General features: G+C 42.4%; 1 protein-coding gene across 2 annotated transcripts in view; it reads left to right on the top strand.

Annotated features, from left to right (window-relative positions):
* adamts3 (ADAM metallopeptidase with thrombospondin type 1 motif, 3) overlaps positions 1-23,536 on the top strand; it is a 47,968-nt gene that overhangs the window by 3,904 nt on the left and 20,528 nt on the right. For both annotated transcript variants that reach the window (XM_085909170.1, XM_085909169.1), the window contains exons 4-7: positions 6,852-7,008; positions 16,355-16,551; positions 21,372-21,455; positions 21,727-21,883. In XM_085909170.1, coding sequence (XP_085765296.1) covers positions 6,852-7,008; positions 16,355-16,551; positions 21,372-21,455; positions 21,727-21,883 — 595 coding nt within the window. The remainder of the gene's footprint in view (positions 1-6,851; positions 7,009-16,354; positions 16,552-21,371; positions 21,456-21,726; positions 21,884-23,536) is intronic.

The following is a 23,536-nucleotide window of genomic DNA, read 5'->3' as shown; positions in this document are numbered from 1 at the left end:
TTCTTCAAAAAAACTGTGTGAGGCTATTACGCTAGCAATGAGCATCCAGGCTACAAGCGTTGTCACATTTTATGTTATCGTTGGTTCTCCTAAAGCTGAGGCTTGAGTGATAAGAAGCAACGGCGGTCAAAGGAAAATATTTTGCATCGTTAGGCAAATTTTGAAGTTGGTCGAGCGGAAGGGACCGCTGCTGCAGATTTATGCTCGCCATAAAGAAAACAGAGTAAACGGAATTCCTTCTCCGTCTCGTTAATGCAGGCGGCTTAACGCAGAGGCAGCCGGACAAAACGAGACCAAATGTTGTCCAAAAAAAAATGTCGGAAGAAGAAACTCATCAGAAACTTTTGTATATGTAGAGTTACCTTGATATAATGTATCATAAAATACAGAATACGCTTATATAATATTATGATCTATCTAAATATCCTTCAGAAAAACTGGTGAGCCGTGATTGGCCGGAGCCTGCCAACAAGTGACAAAATGGCCGCTCCCTTGAGTTAGCTTAAAACAGGTGGATGTTACCTGTTTCATTCAACCAAATGACCGTTTCACGACATCTTGCTACAAAGAAAATTTGAGGTGATTTTAATTTTGATGAAATATTGAAAGCACCTCGTTGTGCGTGTGGATCTCTGTGCCTTTTGTGTTTTTCACCAACCAACCCCCCTCCAACCTCTTATGCGTGATGGTCCCTTACAAAGGTGTCCTTTATGGTCTTCACATCACGACGTATAGTAAGGCCCGCTGGCGTGGGAGTGTGACAGAGACGAGGGTGTGGGAGGAGATTTTTTGCGGATTCTTGCTCTGGAAAAATGAAAGCGGCAGTAATGTTTGGGTTTGTTTGTAGGAAAATATGCATCAGGTGCCGACAAAGCGTCTATATTTCATGCCGCTGCACTGGACAGTGGAGCATTGACTGCAGAAGTTTATTTCTTCCGCGACCAAGTTTCTAACTCGGTTTACCGCCTTTTTTAATTCAATCTATTCATATATCAAATTGATTTTCCCCAAATTGGAATAAATTAGAATTCCATCCATTATGAAGAATAATAAACAATAGACTATGTTATTGTATAAAAATATACAATATTTGTTTTAATGGCTCACTTTTGACATTTACAATGTTAACCTCCAAAGATTTTTTTTTTTTTTTGCCTCCAGCTCAATTTATTTATTCGCTTCACTCTGGCAACAGAAAGCTGGTAAATTGACAAAGTTCACAAGCGCTGAGTCAAGGTGCCACCGTGCTGTATACAGCATTTTATTTTGAATTGATGCTCCCATTCCACTTATCTGCCATGCGAGGATGTTTGTCAAGCAAGCAGGAAAGACGGAGGCGCCGTTCCAAACGAGAGCATGACTGAAAATAGAAAATGAGCCTCTTCCTGCCTTTTTAAAGCAGCCATGAAATTGGCCCTCGACCTCCCCAGCGTCGAAACTTTGTCGAGACCCATTAGCAGTGTTTGCCGTTTTAGTTGATTGGATGCCCCCTTTTTTTTTTAAATATATTTTGCGCGTATTTTCGCCTCCTGGCGTTTTTGTCAAAGCAGCCGCTAACATGCCAATTAAATGATTTTAACCTCGCATTTGTGTTCGTATTGCCATTTGTGTGGACATCCGGCACACTACAGATACTAAAAAAAAAAAAAAAAACATGACGGAAGGATGATAATAAGCCTGCAAACTTTGCATCCAGTCTTGCTGTCTCCGAGACATGAAAGCAACAAATGACAAGATTTGTGTCAAAAGACAAAAGGTTTGCTTGTGTTTTGGGGCTGCTTTGCTCCTCCTGGCATGGGGGGTGGGGGGGGGGGGGACTTTGTAGAAGGAAACCTTAAAGGGATTGGGATTCGTGATGCCATTTGAGTGTGTCTACTATGAAATGCGGAGGAGGTTTGGCTATGTTGGGGCTGCTTTGCTACATCCGGCATCATGAAAGTGTGCATTAATGACGATGGAGCAAAATGTGAGTCCGAGTATCAGAAAGCAATTTTCTTTGAAGCAGGGTGAAGGAAGCAGTTAATCAGTGGCTTGGTGGGAGTATGTGTGTGTCGGGGGGGGGGGGGGGCTCCACACAGGATGTGAGAGTTGTGGCAGTGAGTTGTCCCGAGGTCATTTGCTTGCACTGCACTTCATCACGCTGAGAGCTGTGACATGTGGAGTCCACCACCTTGCATTACCCAATTAAACGATGGAGTTTATTTATTAGAATGCTCACGAATGATTCAAAATGGAGTCATTTTATTGATTAACTTTATTGGTTAATTGTTGAAATTTGAACTTACGATTATTTATGACGTTTAAAAAAGGTAAAAACGGGAGAGCTTTGCTGCCACCTTGTGGCAATTTACTGCTAAAGAATTAACTGTCAAAGTGAGTTGAGGAGCTCGGTTTAGACAAAAGCAGTGCTTTGCCGTCATCGTGTGACATTTTGTCGCTGAGGAAATGAATCGAGGATCATTTGGAGAATCTTTGGACATCTGCAGGCAATTATAAACACGTTTGTGAGATTTGTCACTTAATCTCAAACGTGGCCTCAAACATGGAGAACTATTCCAGTGAACCAATCCAACTCATGCCGTTATGTATTCCGCCCAAAATAGTTTATTAGGAGCTCGACGTGATGCGGCTCGAGCGTCAAGGCGCCGATGAAGCGTTTGGCGGAAGCGTGCCTGCCGCTCTTTGATCCTCCACACCCGCCTTGTGCGAGGCCAATGTTTGTTAGCGTGCGATTTACAAAAACGTAATTATAGCCAGCGGTCTTGTGAAGCGCACACTTCCTGTTTGCTACCTCTGACACGTGTGTTGTGTGTGTGTGTGTGGGTTTCATGTGTGAGTTGGCTGTGAACTGCATGTGCCTGAATCTGATGCAATATATCTCTGAGCTGTGTTTTTGAAATTTCTTCAGTCGTACGAACCTCTGACTTTGATGCAGGCGGCTACAATTACGGCCCCAACGATCATCAATAATGGCAATTATTATCCACAACGATTTATTCGCACCCCACTTGAAGACTCATCAGTGGATGTGGATGACCTCGGAAAGAAAAAAGCAAAAAACACCTGTTGTGAGTTTTCGTGTTGCGCTAGTTAAAAAAAAAAAAAATGGCAGGCACGTTCTTGCGCTTGTAATGACAGTCATGGGTAAGGTTGGAGCACAACTGCGCTTTTTGGATGGCTGACATTGTAAACACAGTCATCACCTTTGGGCACAGGTGGAATTTTGCACTCGCACTATACTTAAATTCTTGTGTAATAAAAGACTGCTGAAAGTAAAAGCATGGAATCAACGCCTGTTTTCAAGTAAAAGCCCCCAAAAAAAAAAAAAAAATTGACACTCCAGAATATATTATGGAAGTAAAAAGGAACATTTACCGATATGAATGGAAATATATGTTTTGATTGAATAAAATATGTGAGGGCATTACATTTCTTCTTTCCTTAAATGGCATCACACCACATGCATGGATGGAAAAATGTAATATATCGATATATAGAGAGATAGATTAGTACAGTGACAACGTAAATGTTTGCTACTTTCCCAAATCGCTGCTGCGAGGGAGGGGTTGCACGTTTTCCATCTTCTTCCTTCTTCTTCTTGTGTGGGTCACATGGCCCAAGAAGGCTGCACATGGCTGGAAAGAGAGCAAAAGGAAAAAAGAAAAAAAAAAAAAATGATAAGAGCAAACAAGTCAGGAATGCAGCTGACCTCCATGTCTTCAAGTGGGCGGAACGTTTGGTCGTTCCCATCCTCCTCAAAGATCACGTCTGCGGCCGGCTGGCCTCCTTCCCCTTGTAAACGACACATATACGCTTCCTGACTTTTCTTGTCACTTAATTTTTTCTTCCCATTCTGCGCACATTTAAAATTGTTAATTTCTTTTATCTGCTTGCACGTGACCCCAATGACCGCGTCGGGAAACTAAAAAAAAAAAAAAATTCTGAATTTACAGTGATCACTGTAATAAAAGCATTTGATCTACTGCGGTTCAAATTCTCGACATTTGTCCCCCAAAAAATGTCATAAATTTACACTAGGTGACCCCAAAAAATTCCGATTTATTTATTTATTTTTTTAATTGAGCCCTACTTGAAAGTCAAGGTGCCACTGTATCGCGTAAATGGCATCACGGGGAAGACACCAGCAGGTGTTTGCACCATTTGTTGGGCCCCGAAAAAAAAAAAAAAATGGAGGGGGTGGGGTTGGGGGGGGGGTCAAGACTTTTAATACCTCAGCTTCAGTCCAGGCCAAGCAGACAGCGCTGCCCTGCCAAGAATAACATGTGGCATTGAGCTGAAGGGCTCCAGTTGGTCAGAAACGGCCCCTTTCAGTGCGAAAAACCTCTTAGAGGGCTCGCTATGAGGCGGGACAGTGGCACCTTTCACCCGCCATGTTGTTCAAAGGTGTGTTTGCTTTGCAGAAATGCGAGCAAACCTTCGTCATCATTAGCTGCCATTTTCATCCGCCGCCTTGAAAGCGCCACGCATCTCCATTTCTTGTCGGAAAGCAAAATCTTGGTCGAGTGCCTTTCTGAAAATACGCAAGGAAAACAAACAGAAAGAGCAAATTGTCACGTTTAGAACCTAAATGCACCACTGAATAAACGTATTTGAGGCTCATCCGGGAGTTAGGTCTTGAAATAAAATGACGTTAGCGTTATGAGCTAGCCGACGACTGGCTAGCTGACATTATTGATGAAAGGAATGAGTAGATGGTGTTTTATCTTCCAATTTGTCAATTTACAAAATTATTTCTGACTCTCCCATACCGAAACCTCGAGGTGTTTGTGAAAATGTAAACTATGACATTAGCGCTACTTGCTAGCCGGCAACTGGAGAGCAGCCGTATGCTTTGCTTTAACCATTTAACGTGACATTCATGGTTGATTTTGTTGTGTATTTGTGTTACAGTTTACGGTAAAAAAAAAAAAAAAAAATGCAGATGCCCCTCTGGATTATAATCCTAAAAACGACTCCTAAAGATGTGCAAACTCGGCGCATAACATCTCAAAGTTAAAGCCACTTTATTTTGTTTACACTTTTTAAGCTTATTTAAATCTGCCACTGCATGAAAGTACAGATTAGGACAATGTTTGGCAGCAAAAATGTTGCTTGCTCATCAATGGATCTATTTCTGCTAATGGTAAAATATGTTTTACATAATTACCCAGCCCGACTTTTTCTATGGTTATTGTTGAACATTCACTGGCTGGCTTTTTGCTTTTGTTCCAAGGTTAATGTCTGTTAAAGCTACTGTTTGGGTGAAAATGGACTTCTGTGGCGCAGCAGACAAATGTTTCAAGGACCCTAATTGGAATTTTTGATCGTGATATTTACATTTGTTTTAAGGCTCTACAAATTTCGAAAAGTAAAACTGCATTTCCACCAAGTCATGCAGTCTCGTCGGGTACCATTTTGTTTGGCTAAATCCAATCTATTTCATCATCTGGCGTTTGGAATAGTTTGACTATTTCACTCGTTTAACTCGATACTTTTCCTGGTCGATTGCTAGCAACAATCGGACGGCGGCTAGCTGAAAAGCTAACGTCTCCATCTTCGCTCTGCCCTCCGTGTCCAACGGAGTGAGCCTATCAAAAACATTGGGTCACAACAAGATTGTCGACGTCTCTTATAAGCGATATACCAGAGAGACGTTTGGCACTCGCTATATGTGCTCCGGACATTCCTTCGCTAAGTTGGGGGAATGCAAACGTGTGAAAGGGGCAAACGGGAGCCGTGGCTGGCAAAGACCTTGAAGGCACATTAACGACCTTTTAAACCGCTCGCTCCAGGCTGCTAACTCCCAGGGGAAATATCCCACTCTTTGCCCACTAAATGCTCCATTATGTGGAGGAGCAGCAGCAGGCCGCCAACTGCCGATGTTTGCCACCGGGCGCTCACTGAGCCTATGTGAACTGAGCTTTTTTTTTTTTTTGGAAACACCCTATCAATTGCCCCATAGTCAATGCACTCCAGTGAATCACCACTAGGGGGTAGGATAACATATCAATATCTCCATGAATGGGGTGGTTCCTTGTGTAACAAGCACATGGGCTCTACTACCTCAACGCTAACAAGAGGGAAACTGAGTAAGCGCTTGAGCTAACAATTAGCATCTTTGTGGCGGTGTTGTTATCAAGCAAACAACACTTGGTGCTGCAGTACATGTGGACATACTCTGTAACATACATTCTTTGTCCTCTGTGAAGACCGACTAATATTACGGCCGTACTGAGAAACTGAGAGAGGAGCTGGCTGTCTTCTACAGCCCCCTGTTGGCCAAACAGCAGAATGAGCTGCACCAGTGAATTTCATTCTTGTTACTTGTCAATGGTTGTCATTACTGTATGTTTATAATACGAGTAAAAAAGTAAAAAGTTGTTTTTAAGTGTAAATTTATACATTGGATTTTTTTTTTTTTTTCACTTCTTTGGTGAGGGACCGTTACATCATTTTCTTTCTCATTGGTAGATTTTATTTCGCAGATCTCATTTGTATTTATTCATTTTCCGTTTTTGACAGTTTCAACACTTGTTTTATTTCTATGATGATGAAGTTACATTTTGTCCTTTTTCAGTTTTGTTTCTTCTATTTTATTTTCGTGACGATAGAAAGTTAAGCCATTTTCTACTTTTTAATTTATTTCTGCGATGGATCGTGAGCCATTTTCCCTTTTTTCGTTTTTTAACCATGATAAATGGCCACTGACCTCTTGAGTGAAAATATTCTCCCGTAATAATAAAAACAGCGGTGACTATTATATTCCTCGTATTTTCTTATTTTATTTTGTGATGACGGACGCATTGAGACATTTTCTTTGTTGCCTGAGCCCTGATCTTTGCGCGTTGCAGGCCGGCATGATTCGGACGGATGCGGACGAGTATTTCATTGAACCTCTGGAGAGGGGCACTCAGGAGCTGGAGGACCAGGGCAGAGTCCACGTGGTGTACCGCAGGTCGGCCGTGCTGCAGGGCCCATCTGATATCTCGGTGGACTACCACAAGCCAGGTAGGTTGCCGACTTTTTTTGCTTTATGACTGTGTTGAATTGGTTTGGGTTTCTGTGCATCGCCACCTATTGGATCGTAGGTGTAGTGCCGTTATTTTCCTAAACGGAGTTGAATATGACATGAGAGAAATTGTGTATCACGTTGTCGCTTGAGCCCAATTTTGAACATACGCATTCAGTGCGAATCGCACATCCCATTTAGATGTAAAGGTGTTAAATTCCAACTTGTCGCTCAAGTTTCCAGGGAGATGCATCAGATATGACAAACTGATTTCAATCCAATCCTGACGCGCATCTCTTCAAGGAGATCGCGGCAATCTTTTGAGTGCGTTTCCTTGGGAATCATCCAAACGGGATTTTTTTGCGCAAAGCTAGGCTGACGCTCGTTATCACGCTGGCCATCGACGTTTATGGAAATGTCGCAGTGCGGAGCTCATCCGGTGCTTTATCATTTAATCCTCTTAGATTATATCGCAGCACATCAGGTATTTGAATTTCTGTGCCAATCATGATAAATGGTATGGCATTAAAATATTATATAATATATCTAATATTAGCTCTATTAAAAAGAAAATTCTTTGGTGACCAAAATGACTGGGTAGACAATTAGGACTGTTAAGCCTTATTTTTTTTTCATGTTCATCCTATGGCATTGGGCATTAAAATGTACAAGAATTGGAAGAATTGTCCCAGAATTTTATTTCAGTATCTATGAGTCACAGTCACACTTTGCCTTGACATTAAGCTGATTTCATGCTGTGGGACCGAATAATTCTCCCACCTGAAAGGGGAAGAAAAAAAAACCCCTCTTGTGCAATGGTGACCTTTTGTATCGACCGTTCACTCTACCGACGTTCTGCCGCCACTTCAGCAATTAATGTCAACGCTATTGAATAGAATAATCCACCGGAGCTACATGTCTATTCTTTCATGGTGAAAAACAGCACAAGGTGTGCTTACAAGTTCAAATACATTTCAATGTGTTTTCAAAGTTACTTTTAGACATTTGAATATTAAAAAATAAATAAATAAATAAGAGAGGACATACTATAGGTAGAACTAAATCTGGTCTCCTATTTTTCACCTTTCACGTCTCCTCTCGACTGCTACGTTAGCATCTGGCGCTACGCTACGCCCCAGCCTACTTGGGAGTCTTCTTGCCACGGAGGTCGTGTAAACTGTGGGAATTCTGCGCTTCTCGGCTCTTCTCCCAGCGTCGGCGTAACAAGAGTCTCATTTTTTTGCTTGGTTGTTCAGCTCGGAGCATTCTGCTGGCGCTCCTCGAAACAAAACAGCCGCGCCGCATGTCGTGTTTGCCCGTAAAACAAACGCGCGGCGTGCCGTGCGCCAACCAAAGCAAACAGTACGCCGGCCCGGCGGATTACACGAGGTGAGGTGTTAATGGTCGGCCAGCACGTTGTTTCTTTATTGGGAACAGATGATACCGTTATGGTGGTGACTCACTTCCTGTTTGTTTCTATTTCTTGCGTCAACACCCAGGATAACCTAACTGACCCTTTTTGTTAGGCCGTGTGCTACATGTGATTGGATTTCATTCATAAAAAAATTCAAGTTGTATCGTATTCTTGTATCTTCATACTTGACCTCATTATTTTGACAATGAACTCACAAATGACATTACAGTAAACCGTCATTCATGCTAGAAGATGCTTCTAAGACCATAATCAGCGAAAATCCAATATCCGGACCAAATAAGAAACAACTTTGACTTCATGTAACTTCACGATCTATCGAAGTATGAAACAGAATCATAAATGAGTCATCTGAAAAGTGAACTTTTCCGCAACAGCAAGCCTTGCGCGTGACATAACGTCGCGACATTCCACTTGCAAATCACGGAACCTTTCAAAGATTCCCCTGCTGGTTTATTAACCCGTGTGGAATCCTCCCGTCATTCTGTCTTTCCATCCGTCTGTCTGTCAGCAACGTTCCACAAAGCCAGATGAAAATCGTGCTCGGAAAGTTAGCGTGCGTTGACCCAGCAATTTGTGAAAGTACACACCCACGGTGGATGTTTTATTAGCTACGCCCACATCTTAGAAGAAGATCCAGAGCACTGAGTTGAATCAGAAATTCCACCAAAGCCCATTTCGCACTACCTGCCAGACTGATGGTGATCTGAGTGCGGGGGCCGGTCCCGTTGTTTTTGACCGGTGCTATCGGAAATGGATAGATGGACGGAATGTGTTTTCGCTGGCGGAGGCAGCACTTCACCATCCAACAAGCTAACTAAGCGTGTTAAACAGGGTTGCTGGGGTTGTTAGCCGAAGCCACTAAAAACTCACATTTACATGTTATGCCCTCTTTTCAAAGTTCGAAATGTAGTCGGGAAGAACTTCTCGAGTGGCAAAGAAACCCGCCAGTCAGTCAGTTCATGTCACCTCCAAGCAGATGGTCCGTGGTTTTACCGGCTGTCTGTAAGTTGGCAAAAAGGAATCTTTTTTTTGTGGGGGGGGGGGGGGGGGCTGTGAGAAGAAATGGTGAAAAGGGACCATGCATCTCCCTTCATCACACGCATTAAAAAGCTTTGCGAAGCAAATTCCCGGCAGCTGGTGTCAAGGTGAAATGTGCCCTAACTGCTTTGGTGTCTGCCTGGTGGAGATCCAAACGCAAGGAAACATTTCATCATCCGCTTCTACTGTGAATAACAATCAAGAGTCTTCATGACTGGAAAGTGGAGCTTCCACGGAATAGCTAATTGCTACCTGCCTGCATTGCCGTAGATATGATAGCATTGAGCACAAATGTTATTTACTGATAAAAGAAAATGAATCGGTCCTAAAATCGAGCCCTGCGGGACCCCCTTTTCAAAAGTGATGATATCACAGACATCAATAAAGCATCCATCAATGGAGGTTGTCATGGTGATGGAAATGTAGGAATTGTAGTCAGAGCAGATGTGCCTCCCAGAGATCCTCTTATCGGGCTCGGCAACCGCGGTCCTCCGCCGTCTTGCAGGTCTTTGGATATTAGCTTCCATTTTCACACGTCGGTGGAAATATGAGCACGAGAAACCGAGCGTCTGGGGGGGGCGCCGAAGACCGTCGCGGTCCGGCGGCGTTCTGGAAGGCGCTCTGAGGCCGGCGGGCACAAAGAGAAGAGGAGGCAACGGCGGCAGAGGGTTCTGGTTCCGAGCCAGGTGTCGTCACGCTCCAAAGAGAAAAGCGCTGATTTATATTTGTAGCATGGCTGTGCTAAGCTAAGAGAGGGGGTGGCCGCGGGCGGAGGAATTTGGTGAGATGGCAGGAGAGGAGCAAGGTTGGAGGATGGACGTGGTGTCTGAGAAATGTCATGACGGATGCTAAGTACGACGCTTGTAAGATCACGAAATGCCGTACGTGAGGTTTGAAACCAGCTGTCTTAAAAAAAAAAAATGGTGAAATAATCATATTGGGGAAAAAACTTCTTGAAAATAAACTAAAATTAAGGTTATTGTTGCTATAATTCTAATTTCACTTAGTTGTGTAAAAATAAAATGTAGTTTTTGTTCTCTCCCTATTTACCAAATCAAATTTCAGCATTCCTAATCTTGAAAGCAGCCTCAGAATGTTTTGACATAGTGAAGCTTTCTAACTATTTTTTTTTTTTTTTTTAATCCATACCTTCCGTCATATCTTGAGCTGTTTAAGCGCAAAGATGTATTGCCGTGTCTCGGGAAAACCACTTTGGGAAGTAATTTACTGAACCGTCTGCCGCCCAACTTTATTTAATGAAACACTCGCTCGCGATGCTTTGGCATCTGGTGATAACGGCGACTGAATCCTACTTTGGTAATTCTCTCTCTGCTCAAGAAAACAGTCTTGCAAATACAGCCTTGGCCTTCTGTCTGAAATGAATGCGTATATATATGGACGAGGCATCTCCAAGCAATTTACCTTTATCAAGCTAAATGCATTAAAGGTTACCTAGTGTCACCCAGGATGATTCCTCTAATGTATCGTAAACAGAAGCAATTTCAGATAGGTCAGATGTCAGTGGGGGGAAATAAAAGCCTGCAGCCTTCCCCGTGTGTGCATGTTTGTGTGCATATAATGCTTGAAACTAATTAATGCCACAAAGCTTTCAAGCTGGAGTCGCTGCAGATAAAAAAAGTTGTGATAAGAACCTCTCCCTCTTTCATCTGCATTATTCGTACCAACAAATACGTAGTCGGGATATCAAATTTGTGCTTTTTGTCTTCTTTGTGAGCTTGATGAAGCAGCGCTGATTGTATCACGCTGACATGCCGTATCAGGTACTATCATCTCAAGATGCGCTGTCATACATTGCAATGCGGTGCAATACAATATGATACAATAGTGGAGACATACCATTATGGTATTACGGTACAATACGTTATCGTACGGCTGATACGATACCAAGAAATTACATTATCGTAAAATACATATGTTTGCTCTAACGTGATACAGCGTATATATTGTGGTACGAAATGACACAATATAATCTGGTACGATAAATATGAAACAATGCCATGTGATAAAATTAATATCGTATGTTCTCATACGCTAGTAACGATATCGATACATTATGGTACGATGCGTGCTGATAAAATACAATATGGTACGGTGCTCATTATAGAATATGGTTTAGTACGTGAGGATCTAGTACGAATTGATAAAATACCGAAATACCGTACGGTACGATACAATACAATGCGATAAGGTATAATGCGATACGATACTAATGACACAATGTAATGTGAATGTTTTAATGACGGTAAATTACAAAATGGCGTGAGATTCAATGATACGGAATGAAACTATTCAATACGCCACTGGACGAAATTTATAGATGCTAACGATTCGCGACGATATGCTACAATACATGAAGCTACGTCACGATAGCGATATGTACAATACTTGATGGTACATCGCAACGACGAGCTACAACATAATACCATCTGGTTAATTATGCTACGTTTCCGTCTGCGTCGTCAGTAGCCGTAAATAAATAGAAGCGTGAGCCTGCAATCTACTTTTGGTTCCCTTTTGTGTTTGTCACGAAGCAGGCCCTCGCTTCTAAAGATACTTTCCAAGTCATCTCGCGTCTATTGGGTAAGTCGTACCTCGTCGCGCTCTGAGTACTTTCCGTCGGAAACTTGGAGATAATTAGCGGGATGAAAAAGACCTTGGCTGTCATCATCATTGTCATCATTCCACTCATTTTTCTGAACTCATATGGTGGCTCTGTGTCCCCCCCCCCCTTCTTTCTGCTGCCGTTTTGTTAGCCAAATATTTTAAATTCCTGCTGCTTGTTGGGGTTACTATAGAGCCGCTCTCATCGGTACAAGTTCCGAGCTCGATCTGGGAAAAACAAAGCCCTGGGATTGTACTTGTTTGTTTGCTTTGGAAAATGTAAATACAGAGATGAGGTACTGTACGACATGCTAAAATCCTATGGATGATATTTTCCACATCGTTTGCTAGGCTTTGTGTTAAAAGTGCTCGTTTTTGGTTTTTCCATCAGCCAATAGTATGTGATTTGCTGCTTTTCCATCAGATGAGACAAGCTGGAACAGAGACATCCTCGCTGAAGGAAATATGCTCCGTTTACAAGCATCCTCTGAGGCGAATTTTTTTATTTCTTCTTTTAAGGTCGTGACATTTGTGAATTTGATCCGTTGTGTTGCAGAAGGCCCCAAGAGTGGAAAACAGTTTTCTGCTCGGCCTTTTTTTTATGCCCGCGACATTGGGCTGTTTGTTTGAGAGAAACGGATGCGGGTCGCTAAAGTGGATTGAACTCCCCGAAAAGGAAATACAACCAGCGTTTTCTTCATCCCCTCCCAAAAAATGCAGTTCGCACCCCGGCCATGAATGAGGCCTAAGTTTGACTGCGTGTTGCGTAGTCGAGCCACGGCAACAAGGCCCGGCGTTGTCCGGCATCGCTGCTTCCAGCGGGCCCAAAACATTTGAGGCCACTTTTATGTCAATGAATCAAAAGAGAGACGCCAATAGCGGAGCTAGCTAAAACTGACAACAAGAAAGAAAGAAAGAAAGAAAGAAAGAAAGAAAGAAAGAAAGAAAGAAAGAAAGAAAGAAAGAAAGAAAGCCTGTTATCATGTTTTTGTGTGATCGGGTTAAACTTCGTATATATACAGTGAAAAGAGAAAGAAAGAAAGCCTGTTTTTGTGTGATCGGGTTAAACTTTGTATATATATACAGTCGTGTCATTTGTCGGAGTGTGGATTTTAGAATCGGATGTACTAACCACCAGAAGATCGAGAGTGGTAGCTACGTTTTCGGGTTAGCGTTCGTACGGTGCTTTCTAAAAGTAATTTCCCGAAAACTTATCAAATCTTGAACTGAATTGTATCACCTGGCAGAATCGCGTTGATCTCAGAGTGAATCATTTGGTGGTGTAATGGATGCAAACACATTGTATTAGCCATATACTGAAAAGAAACTAGCTTAAGTGATTCATTAGCACATGACATTTGTTATCAAGTTTCTTTATTGCCTGTCGCATTCTTAAGCAATAGCTTCAGCCTGTTACCACTGCATTGTACGAATATAAAAAATGAGCTCATTAAACAACTAAACAGCTATGTATTCCCATTAGCATTAGCCAAGTAGACTGCTGTGTCAACGTTTAGCGTGTTTTATTCCCTGTGTATCCTTTTTACAGGCGTAATTAGGTTAATAGTAACGTTTTTGTTTTTTTTCCTCTTGAAAGTCTCTCGGGTTTATTTTTTTCTTGATTTCTGGCGAATCAGCTGAACTCATTGGCGATCCAAGAGTATGTGACCCTGCGGGAGTTTGAGCGTTGGCATCAATATTGGGGCTTGTTTAGTGAGTTTTGGGCCAGCGTATATTAAAATGGAACCACAAAAGCAGTAAGGAGTTGTTTCCATATGAAATTCCCTGTCAAGGAACTTTTTGCGGTGATACGGCGCGTAATTAGACCCGCTGCCGCTGCGATGTTCGTTTTCAGCCCGTCAACAGGCGCAAGAGAAAAGCTTATGTTGTGCAATTATCCTGGGTTTTCGTGTTCCCGCAGGAGGCGAGATCACCGTTATTGTGAGCGCTTAATCATGCTTTTCTGTCATTTCCAAGAAACAACAAGGGCTGATGGTAATCGTGCGTGCCACTCCGAGTACGGCTTGATTTTTCCTATTGTGTACTTTCAGGATCAGTGAACTCGCCCGAGTGGCAGTACAGCTGAATCGTGCTTCTTTCACAACTTTGTGCTTACGAGGACCCGAACTTAAAAAGTTATGGGAGAAAGTACAGCGAAAATATCGACTGTTCGCTGATTTACCATGTGAGGTGGACAAAAATGTACACGACAGTTTTTGTACTTCCCGCCCCTGCTAATGATGATCAACCAGCTTTTTTTTTTTTTTTTTTTTTCATACATCTCTGGTGCATGAATAAATGAGCGTATGACGCCACCGACAGACAGTAGATTTCCACTGTCGCCCACTTGGCCGCTATTTTTAGCCTGCGGCGGCGTAGGCTAGCCTTGTCGCCCCCCTCGTCCGGTGGTGCCACGTGTAACAGGCCCTCAGACCCAACCACCCCTTACCCTCCTGGTCTGCCGCACGGCGGGGGTCTCCGGGGACTGGTCCGTGGACCCGGAGCACACTAGTGGTCTTAAAGCGGCGCTACTGAGGGGAAGTCCTGTGCCTTTGAAGTAGTCTGTTTACTCATGAGGGTGGCGGTGGGGTGTTTTGGAGGGAAGGAGGGGTGCACAAGAATGCCAGTGTCACGGCCCGAGTGGTGGAGGGCAGGAATTCGGCCCACAATCCCCGGCCTGTAGGAGCTCCGGCCCGCGGAAGACGTGGCGGACATTTCTTCCCCTGTTTATTTTAGCTGGCCTCGACCGCTCAACTAACAGCAGTGTCTGTAGAGCGGAGCATCTCTGGAAAAAGACGGAAAAAAAAATGGCCTCTGCTTGCACATCTCTCTCTCATAACAAATTTCTCTTCTTCATTGGACTGAATTTGCATTGTATCTCATTGTAATTGGAGTGATTAGTATCTTAATTGATGTGATTTGTATGACCTAAGTAGAGTGGAACGTATAGCATTAGAAACAGGAAGTGTATCATTATTTAGACATTAAATGCGAGTGTGTCATATCCTAATTAGAATGACTCGTATGAATGGAGGGCTTGAAATACAAAGTGGCGTAGATGAGCGTGATGGCTTTCACAGTGTACTACCAGGCCAGACCCAATACTGTCAGCTCCAATGCTTCACTTCATTTTCATATCAGACACAGCCAGAGATTCACACTTTGAAGCCAAATCTGATTTTTTTTTTTCCCCCTCTTACGTAACCGCATGGATGATTAGCGTGCGGCGGCAATAACGATACTGGAGATCTTTTGCCCACGTCTGAGGAAAAATTTGCATTGTGTATATTTACAACAGTGACTATAAATATAGAACATTTCTAAGGTGTGAATAAAAGGACATATTGTACCGAGCTGGCCATTATAGCCACGCGGACGACCCCATTCTGACAGCAGGGCAAACAAATATTTTTGCTTTTGGAATTTAATTTCAACAAATTATAATGACTTAAATTTTTGAATTTGAATAAAAATGAGAATAATTACACTGGGTAGAGTGGTCAAATGCTGGTGGTCATATTTGACTGAGCATCCAACAGTAAATCATAACCATGAATTTAATTTCCTGTTTAAGATGTTTAAAATGAAAACTATTTTTTTCACTGCTATTGACAGGAAACGGATGGCGAGTTTGTTGTTTTGCATGCTTACGATGCTTTGTGAAGGAGCTGAGGGCTGTTCGGCGATAATTAATTTGACTAAACACATATTTATTCAGAAAAAGCCCCACGGCAAGCACGACGTGAAGCGAAATAATAAGGCCCCAAAAGAGTCAAGGCACCGGCTGCAAAAGTAGCCAATAAAGATTCCGAAGCTGAATAAGGGAGGCTACACCCGACCGAGCCCGATCAGGAGGCGGAATACGATGGCCACTTGGAAAGGATTGCTTCCAAAAATGACATCCCGAAAATCCGGTTCAACCCGGGGACAAAAACCTCCGAAGCAAACTCAGCAAAGTTGTGCAGTATAGGTTGGACTGAATAGAAATATCTCAATCTATTTGTAGATGAGCAGGATTCTTAGTTGTTGATGAGTAAAATTGTTTGGCAAGGGATCGGACCGAGGTGGGGCGCAATATTGTCGTGCCCCGAGCCCAGCCACCGACTTTGCTAGTTGAGATAATTGGATGGTGGAGGACACATAAAGTGAGTCGCCAAAGTCGTGTCCCAGCCGATAAGCAGAACCTGGACGTACGGATGACTGTGAATCTACGAAAAAATATAATTGTTATTCTTTTTTTTTTTTTTCAGAAGCAGAGTTGCCAGATGTTGCCGGAACTCTGGATGCAGTTGCGCGGCAGATCAACGAAACGGTCCAGCAGCGCCGACGGCGGGACGCCGGCGAGAACGACTACAATATCGAAGTCCTGCTGGGAGTGGATGACTCGGTGGTTCGATTCCACGGGAAGGAACATGTGCAGAACTACCTCCTCACGCTCATGAATATTGTAAGTGTGGACATTCCTTAAATAAGCGGAAAATGAAGTGAATCTTGGCTGATATGGGAATGATGACGATGCGTGGCGCGGATTGTACGCCTCAGCGTATGTACGCTGAGCCACACTTGATATATGGAAACACACACACACACACACACTCAGCAGGGGAGGGTGTTTTGTGTGAGAAGGCATGCTGCGAAGACACGTTTTTCTTTGCAGCGCTCAGCAGGAAGTAGCCACGCCGAGCTCCCTCCGTCCTGTCTCCTTACGGAGATTAGCTGCCGTTAGCGTGCAAGCGCACGGCCTGTACTGTAACGTGTACATTTTGGCATATTGCAACCTTTGAAAAAAATATAGCTAAGTTACAACCTGAGTTTTATGTACACTCATTTAGATGAAAACTTTTTTTTTTTCAACTTTCATTTAATTTAATTTCTATTTAATTAATAATATATAATATATTATAATAATATAATAGATATTCAGATATATATTTAATTAATCATATATATATATATATACAATATTATAATATAATATATAGTAATATATATGATTTAATTCATCAATTTATTTAATTATATATATATACATATGCGTGTTCCTGCGTGTGCGGTCAGTATCTCGGGATCCTCAAGGAAGGCTAAGGCTTCCATCATCATCAGACTGGTTGCTGAGGAACAAGTGTCCAAATTCTAGGGCAAAAAGCATTCCGACTTCTTCATGAGAATAGATCATTACGGGAACAAAACAATGGCCTTGGACGTCCGCCTCCTTTCGAGCTTTTTCCTGACGTATGAGTTGTAATTACAGGCTCCTCCAAGACACAATCACAATCAATGAGTCAGAGAAAGCACATGTACAGTAAGTAGCCGGCTGAAAAGTCACTTGAACTCGTTCAAAGAGTGATTAGAAAGTTCAAGACTGTGGGCCCTTGACACCAACTTTCACCAACTGATCTAAAATTGGGTGGACGTGTCTATCAAAACCACGGTATATGCGTGCACGTCTGCACGCGACTTATTATTTCATCAAACAACAACAATGTAGCGTCCGTCGTAGACTCATAGTTTGTATTATTTCAAGGCTATGGCATTTACGAACAATTTTTTCCTGCAGTATAATTTATTTCCATGAAGAACTTAGCACTAGCTTGCTATGAAGCTTTCATGCAGCTTAACCTTTCCAAGAAAATCAATAACATTGGTCCACCTCTATATCTGTGGAGCTCAATAGTACCAAACATAACATATTTGCAATACAAGCGTTTTGCTGGCCCGTCTCGAGCTACAATCAGTCAGCGCAGAGACGGAGTGTGACTACTTTAAGAGAAGAAGAAGAAGGCAAGCGGGGCGAGTTTTGAAGTGCCTTATTCTCGGGTGTGATTACGCTATCCAGACGCCGTGCTGAAAAAGAAAGGTGGAGAAAAACACAAAAAAAAAAAAACGGCGCCTCTCATACGCTCGGTCAAAAATCTCATCACGGTTGCTGTTAGATTTATGCTTGGATGAGTGTGTGCGTGTGTGCGTGTGTGTGTGTGTGTGTGTGTGTGTGTGTGTGTGTGTGTGTGTGTGTGTGTGTCTGGGGGGGTCTTGAAGTCTTCACACATCATTGTCTGTCTGCATTGAGCTGCAGTCAAACAGTTCTTGTCGAGCGAAGAACTTGTTTGATATTTTTTTGGCGTATTGAATTAATTAACAATCCAATTTGAATCGACGTTTGACGCTACTTTTAGTTTTCGGTCATTTTCAACGAAAGCTACACTCTGCTGAAATACCTGAAATTCCTGCTTTGTTCTTTGAAGTGTCACCATCAAGTGGTTGAAAGTGGAATTGCAATATAATATATATAATCTATGAACAGATTGTTGGCTTTTTTTTTTTTTTTTTTGAGAAAAATTTGCACCAAAAAAAGTTTGTAAATGCATTTACTATTCCTCCTACTTACTTTTCACCTTTTTGTATTAAAACATGCATGCCAGGCAGTCAATAAGTAGAGTTTACCCGCAGGAGTGCATGTGTGAGTAGCTGTCAGTTTGTGATGCAGCCTGGGATTGGTTGTTCACCCTTGGGAACCCCCCCCCCCCCCTCCCACTTCCCCCCTAAGGGCAGCATTGAAAATGGATGAGTGAATCTCAACCTGCATTTCTCGTGATTGCATCGCAATAACATCATACGGCTAAAGTTTGCTCAGTTCCGCTCGCAAATTGCAACTCGGCGTTTGAAAGCCGCTGCGGCGCCCTTTGTGTATTTATTCCATTGTGCCGGCTACGTGATTGAACAATCAAGAATAGGATGTATAGAAATAAATTGCTATCACGCTGGAGGCTGAAAATTGAATTTGTCATGGACCTTTTTTGAGCATCCTTTTGTCATACAGTGGAACGTATATGGAACGTATATATATATATATTTATTTATATTAAGTTAGCTTTATTTATTTATTTTATTGGGGTCAGACCTCGACCAAGCCTGTAAATGAATTTGCAACCTTTGTCTCTAACCAATTAATCGGTATTAATTTAGTGAACGATTGTCGTTTGCAACCTTTGCTTCTAAAGTTGCTCAATCTCAGACCAAGGCAAACCTGATCAATAATTTGTGGAACATACTGTGTAACCTTTTTTTTTTTTTGGTCTTATGAGGGTGGGGCTGTGTTTTTAAAATCTTTGTGGAAAAGAACTCTGTCACCCTCCTTTGTGCAATAGCTTGAACGTATTTCTCAACGTGTGCGACGAGCGAGTTTGGAAGGATGGGCGGTTGAATCTCAGCAGGCTAATGAACGCCAGTCTGTCTTTTCACTCAGAATAGCCCCGCTGGCTAATGAGCACTTTCCATATTTCCAGTCTGGAAGATGGACATTTCTTTGCATCTTCTGATTCGATTGACATTTAGCTTGCAGTCGGTGGGTCGGCCGACGGCACAGCGAGGGATGCGGATTGCGTGATTCAGAGTCAGACGCTAAACGACATGTAAATTATACGGCAGGGGCGGGAAGATCACCGCCTGAACGACATGCACATATAATCCGAGGTCTATTTGCGGCATTGTTTTTAGTCAATCGTAGTTAACGATCAGTTTTGAAGACACCACGATACAACGGTGCCTTTAGATTTTTGAGCTACACACACACACCATAGAGCAACACTCACAGGCGTATTCTTTATCCTCTGCCAAGAACGGATGAGCTGAGAAGCTGAGCAAGGATCTGATAATTCAGCACTGTAGTGGAGGCTTTATTATTATTATTTTTTGCATGGCCTTCATATTCCTTCATATCTGTCGGATCATATTTACACGTTAATAAATGGAGAAAACAAATAAACAAATGCCACGACTCTCAAAAATAACTTGCAGGGTACAACTACAGGTTTCTCGCAAGCCTCTTGAATATATTCAATAAAGCGACAGTACCAAATCACAAAGAGCTAATCTTACCTAATTCAATATTTATTTTCTTTTTTCGGAGGACAAAAAAAATATTTTAGGGGCTGATGATGAAAGCACTTCCAACATGATGAAAGTGGAAATGCCAGTAGCACTCTATATTATTGCACAGTTTGTGTTGAAATATCCCCCGCCAATCACGATAATAAAGCAAACCTTTTTTTTTTTTTTAATGTATGTGTAATTTGTGTTTTTTTTTTTTACATTTTCATTTCAACTGGGAGTGGCAATGAATTTCAGTTTTTTTTTTTAGCAGTCTATAAGTAAGGGACCAAAAGCATTATTTTATTCATGATATATTTTTAATGAATCTGCTGATTAATCCGTTATCGGAATTGTAATCTACCTAATATCATCCCTTGTTATTTTTTTAATGAATCTGCTGATTAATCAGTCCTCGGAATTGTAAAATGCCAAATATCTGCTCATTTATTCAGTCTGTAATTTCTTTTAATGAATCTACTGATTAATCAGTTGTCAAAATTGTAATATGCCAAGTATCTGCATCAGTCTTGAAATAAAATAAATAAATAAATTAAAAAAACTCTGAGTCGGGCCAGAGCGAATACAATATATTTTCTCCTCACCAACCGACTGGAGGGCAAGAGCCAAATGAATGCTATGATTATAGCGGACTCTTGAAAACGCCCGCATGGAAGAAAAAAAAAAAAAAGTCTCACATTGTGCCAACCCCTTAAATAGCCCATTTAACACCGTCATTCCCACCCGGAAAGGTTCCTCCTCGGAACAAAAGCCAAATATTCAAGACATGCATGCTGGTGTCATTGGGAGCACATCTTCTCCGTCTGTCCGTTGTCATGGGGATGTACGATACAGCTCACCTCCAATCACAGCGTCACCCCAGCCACCAGTTTAATAATGGCCCTACATGTCTCTGGCTCCCTTATCATGTATCATTAATGTATTTCATTTGGATTGGATGCTCCATCTACCCTCTATTGTCTTTTTCTCAGGGCCGCTCTGATGCAAAAAGCAGGATTGAAATAAATGTGACGTGAAGTTCTTCCCACAGTAAATCTATCACTTGTATATCTAACATGGAGCAGATTGCTGAAGATAGAGAGGGCCGAGGCCAATCCCTGAAGAGGAAATTTGATCTCGTGGCCTGATTAACATCTTGCCGGGAGAACGTGGCAGCGTAGGAGTCGGCGCTCGTTTTTGCATGTCTTTCGATTGTACTGATTGTACTGTTGTTTCCCAGATTAGCTGAGAGGCTAAGACCAAATGGTGATGTCTAACACCAGTTTTGTGTAAAGATCAAATTACGTCCGCATTTTGCTTCTCCGGTTAGGCGGAGTGAAAAAGGGCATTTGTTTTAAACCAATTTAATAACCATGTGCCCCCCCCCCACACACTTCTTAGGTAAATGAGATTTACCATGACGAGTCCCTGGGGGTCCATATCAACGTGGTCCTCGTGAGGATGATCATGCTGGGCTATGCCAAGGTGAGATTTTCTTAACCCATCGGCGAACAATCCGGACCGACTGACCGATCGACCAACAAAACAATAAATTAATAACTGATTTAGTGTCTTTGACACAAGATGAGAGAGTTGAATTGATCTGGTTCCATGCTTTGCTGCTGTTTTGGTTAGCAACAAGAACTCAAATGCTGTCCACCTCCCCTTCTACCGTCCCAACAGTTGATGGCAGGGTTGGAGTTCCTTTTACGAGGCATTTTTCATGAAATAATGTTTCTCTGCCTTTTTGCGTCAGTCCATCAGCCTCATCGAAAGAGGCAACCCGTCACGCAGCTTGGAAAATGTATGCCGCTGGGCTTTTGGCCAGCAGAAGGGTGACGTTGACCACGCCGAGCACCACGACCACGCCATCTTCCTCACTCGACAAGGCTTCGGTCCCACGGGAATGCAAGGTGAGGACCCAAGTCTGAAGTTTCGAAACCTTTGCCGGAAAACACGCTGTAAAAAAAAAAGATGAAGGCCTGATGGGTTTTTTTTTCCTCCTATTGTTTTGCTAAAAAAAACAAAAAAACAAAATGAACCTGCCTGCAGCTTCTCAAGTAGTTCGTCTCTCTCTGCCATTCCATCTTCCGGCGGCAAGGGTGATTTCTCAAAGGGAAAAGAAATTAATTGCTTCCGCAATACGGTATTTTCACCCCGTGAAGCCCTTTGCACCGACTTAAAAACGACCACAATGAGAATTTAATTACTCGCCCATTCTCCCCAGTCCCTTTTTTTGCCGTGGGGTGGTTAAAAAGCTATTCAATGTGACCATAATCCTCCCGGCGGGCGAGCGGCCTGCGCTTTCATTTGTAACGTGGGGAGCGCAAAGACATTATCAGACTCATGTCTTCACGTAGACTGGGCTCGTCTAAAGCCAAATTATTCTCACGTCGTTCGGCGGAGAATCCGGGAGGGCGGAACATCTCCCGATTCGGGTTAGCAATTGATAAATGAGGAACCGCGCTGCGAGCCACATGTTATTAGTCGTTTGTCTTTGAGTGTGACATGTTTTGGAATGGGATCATTTCGACAAACAAAGCAATTGAACGAGCCACAAGTCGGACACAATAACGGGATGATGGAAACGCTTGTCCCGTCTTCGGCAAAAAAAAGAGCCAATTGAATCCATCAAATAGCCTTTTGAAAACAGCCACAAAAGCATTTTCTCACTTGTTTTGATGTTTACCAAGCCCGAGTGGACTCTTCTTTATAAAAGGTGTCATTATACGTGATGTCAGTTTTAGGCCCGTCACGATAATTGCTACATTGTATTGTCACTTGATAAATCAAACGGATACGATACGGGTTTTGTTTCCATACGTCATCACCATTCATTGGCTGCGTCATTTTCCCGCGTGTCAGTCACCTGCTTTTTCGAGCACTTGGGCTGTAACGGCTTTTGAAAAGCCTTGAAATGGCTCTTTGGAGTGGAGAGCTGCTGACACTTCACATGTGATCCAAAGCTGACTGCTTCTTTACGCCAGCTCGCATAAATAAGAGTGAATCACCGTCTGGGACGCACGTATACGCCTCTGCATTGTTTCCTTGATCAAAATTCAAGAGTACAAAAGCCTCGGGCTAGTTCACATGAAAGAAATGTCACTAGCAGCTCTCAAGAATGTATTAAAAAAAAAATCTTATTACACAAACCTGTCTGAAGATAGCAGACAGCACAAGGTCAACCATTTGAATAATTTGCAAACCAAAACAGGAGCAGTGACTTTTGCGCTATTAAACCAGAGTTAGCCACGTTAGCTAACAATTGCGTCTCTACTCTATGTACGCTACTAACGGTGAGCCGATTTTTTTCCCATTTGAACTAGAAAATGTGCAAGCTTTAAAATACTGAGATTCTTTTAACTGTAACCTTTCAAGTATTTTCTTTCTTTGCCGCCAATAAAAAAAACAACGTTTAATATGCACATATAGCGCAAGTGCGGATTGAAAATATCAAAAGATTATTTACAGTTCAAGAATATAGCCACGGAGCACATAAAGGATACGTTGGAGACAGAATCATTTCTCCACAATCATTTTTCATCCCTCACCTTTCCACAAAAGGC

This window comes from Syngnathus leptorhynchus, chromosome 4, assembly GCF_054491065.1.
Source record: "Syngnathus leptorhynchus isolate UIUO chromosome 4, UIUO_Slep, whole genome shotgun sequence".
Taxonomy (NCBI): domain Eukaryota; kingdom Metazoa; phylum Chordata; class Actinopteri; order Syngnathiformes; family Syngnathidae; genus Syngnathus; species Syngnathus leptorhynchus.
This window is presented reverse-complemented; position numbering and strand designations above follow the sequence as displayed.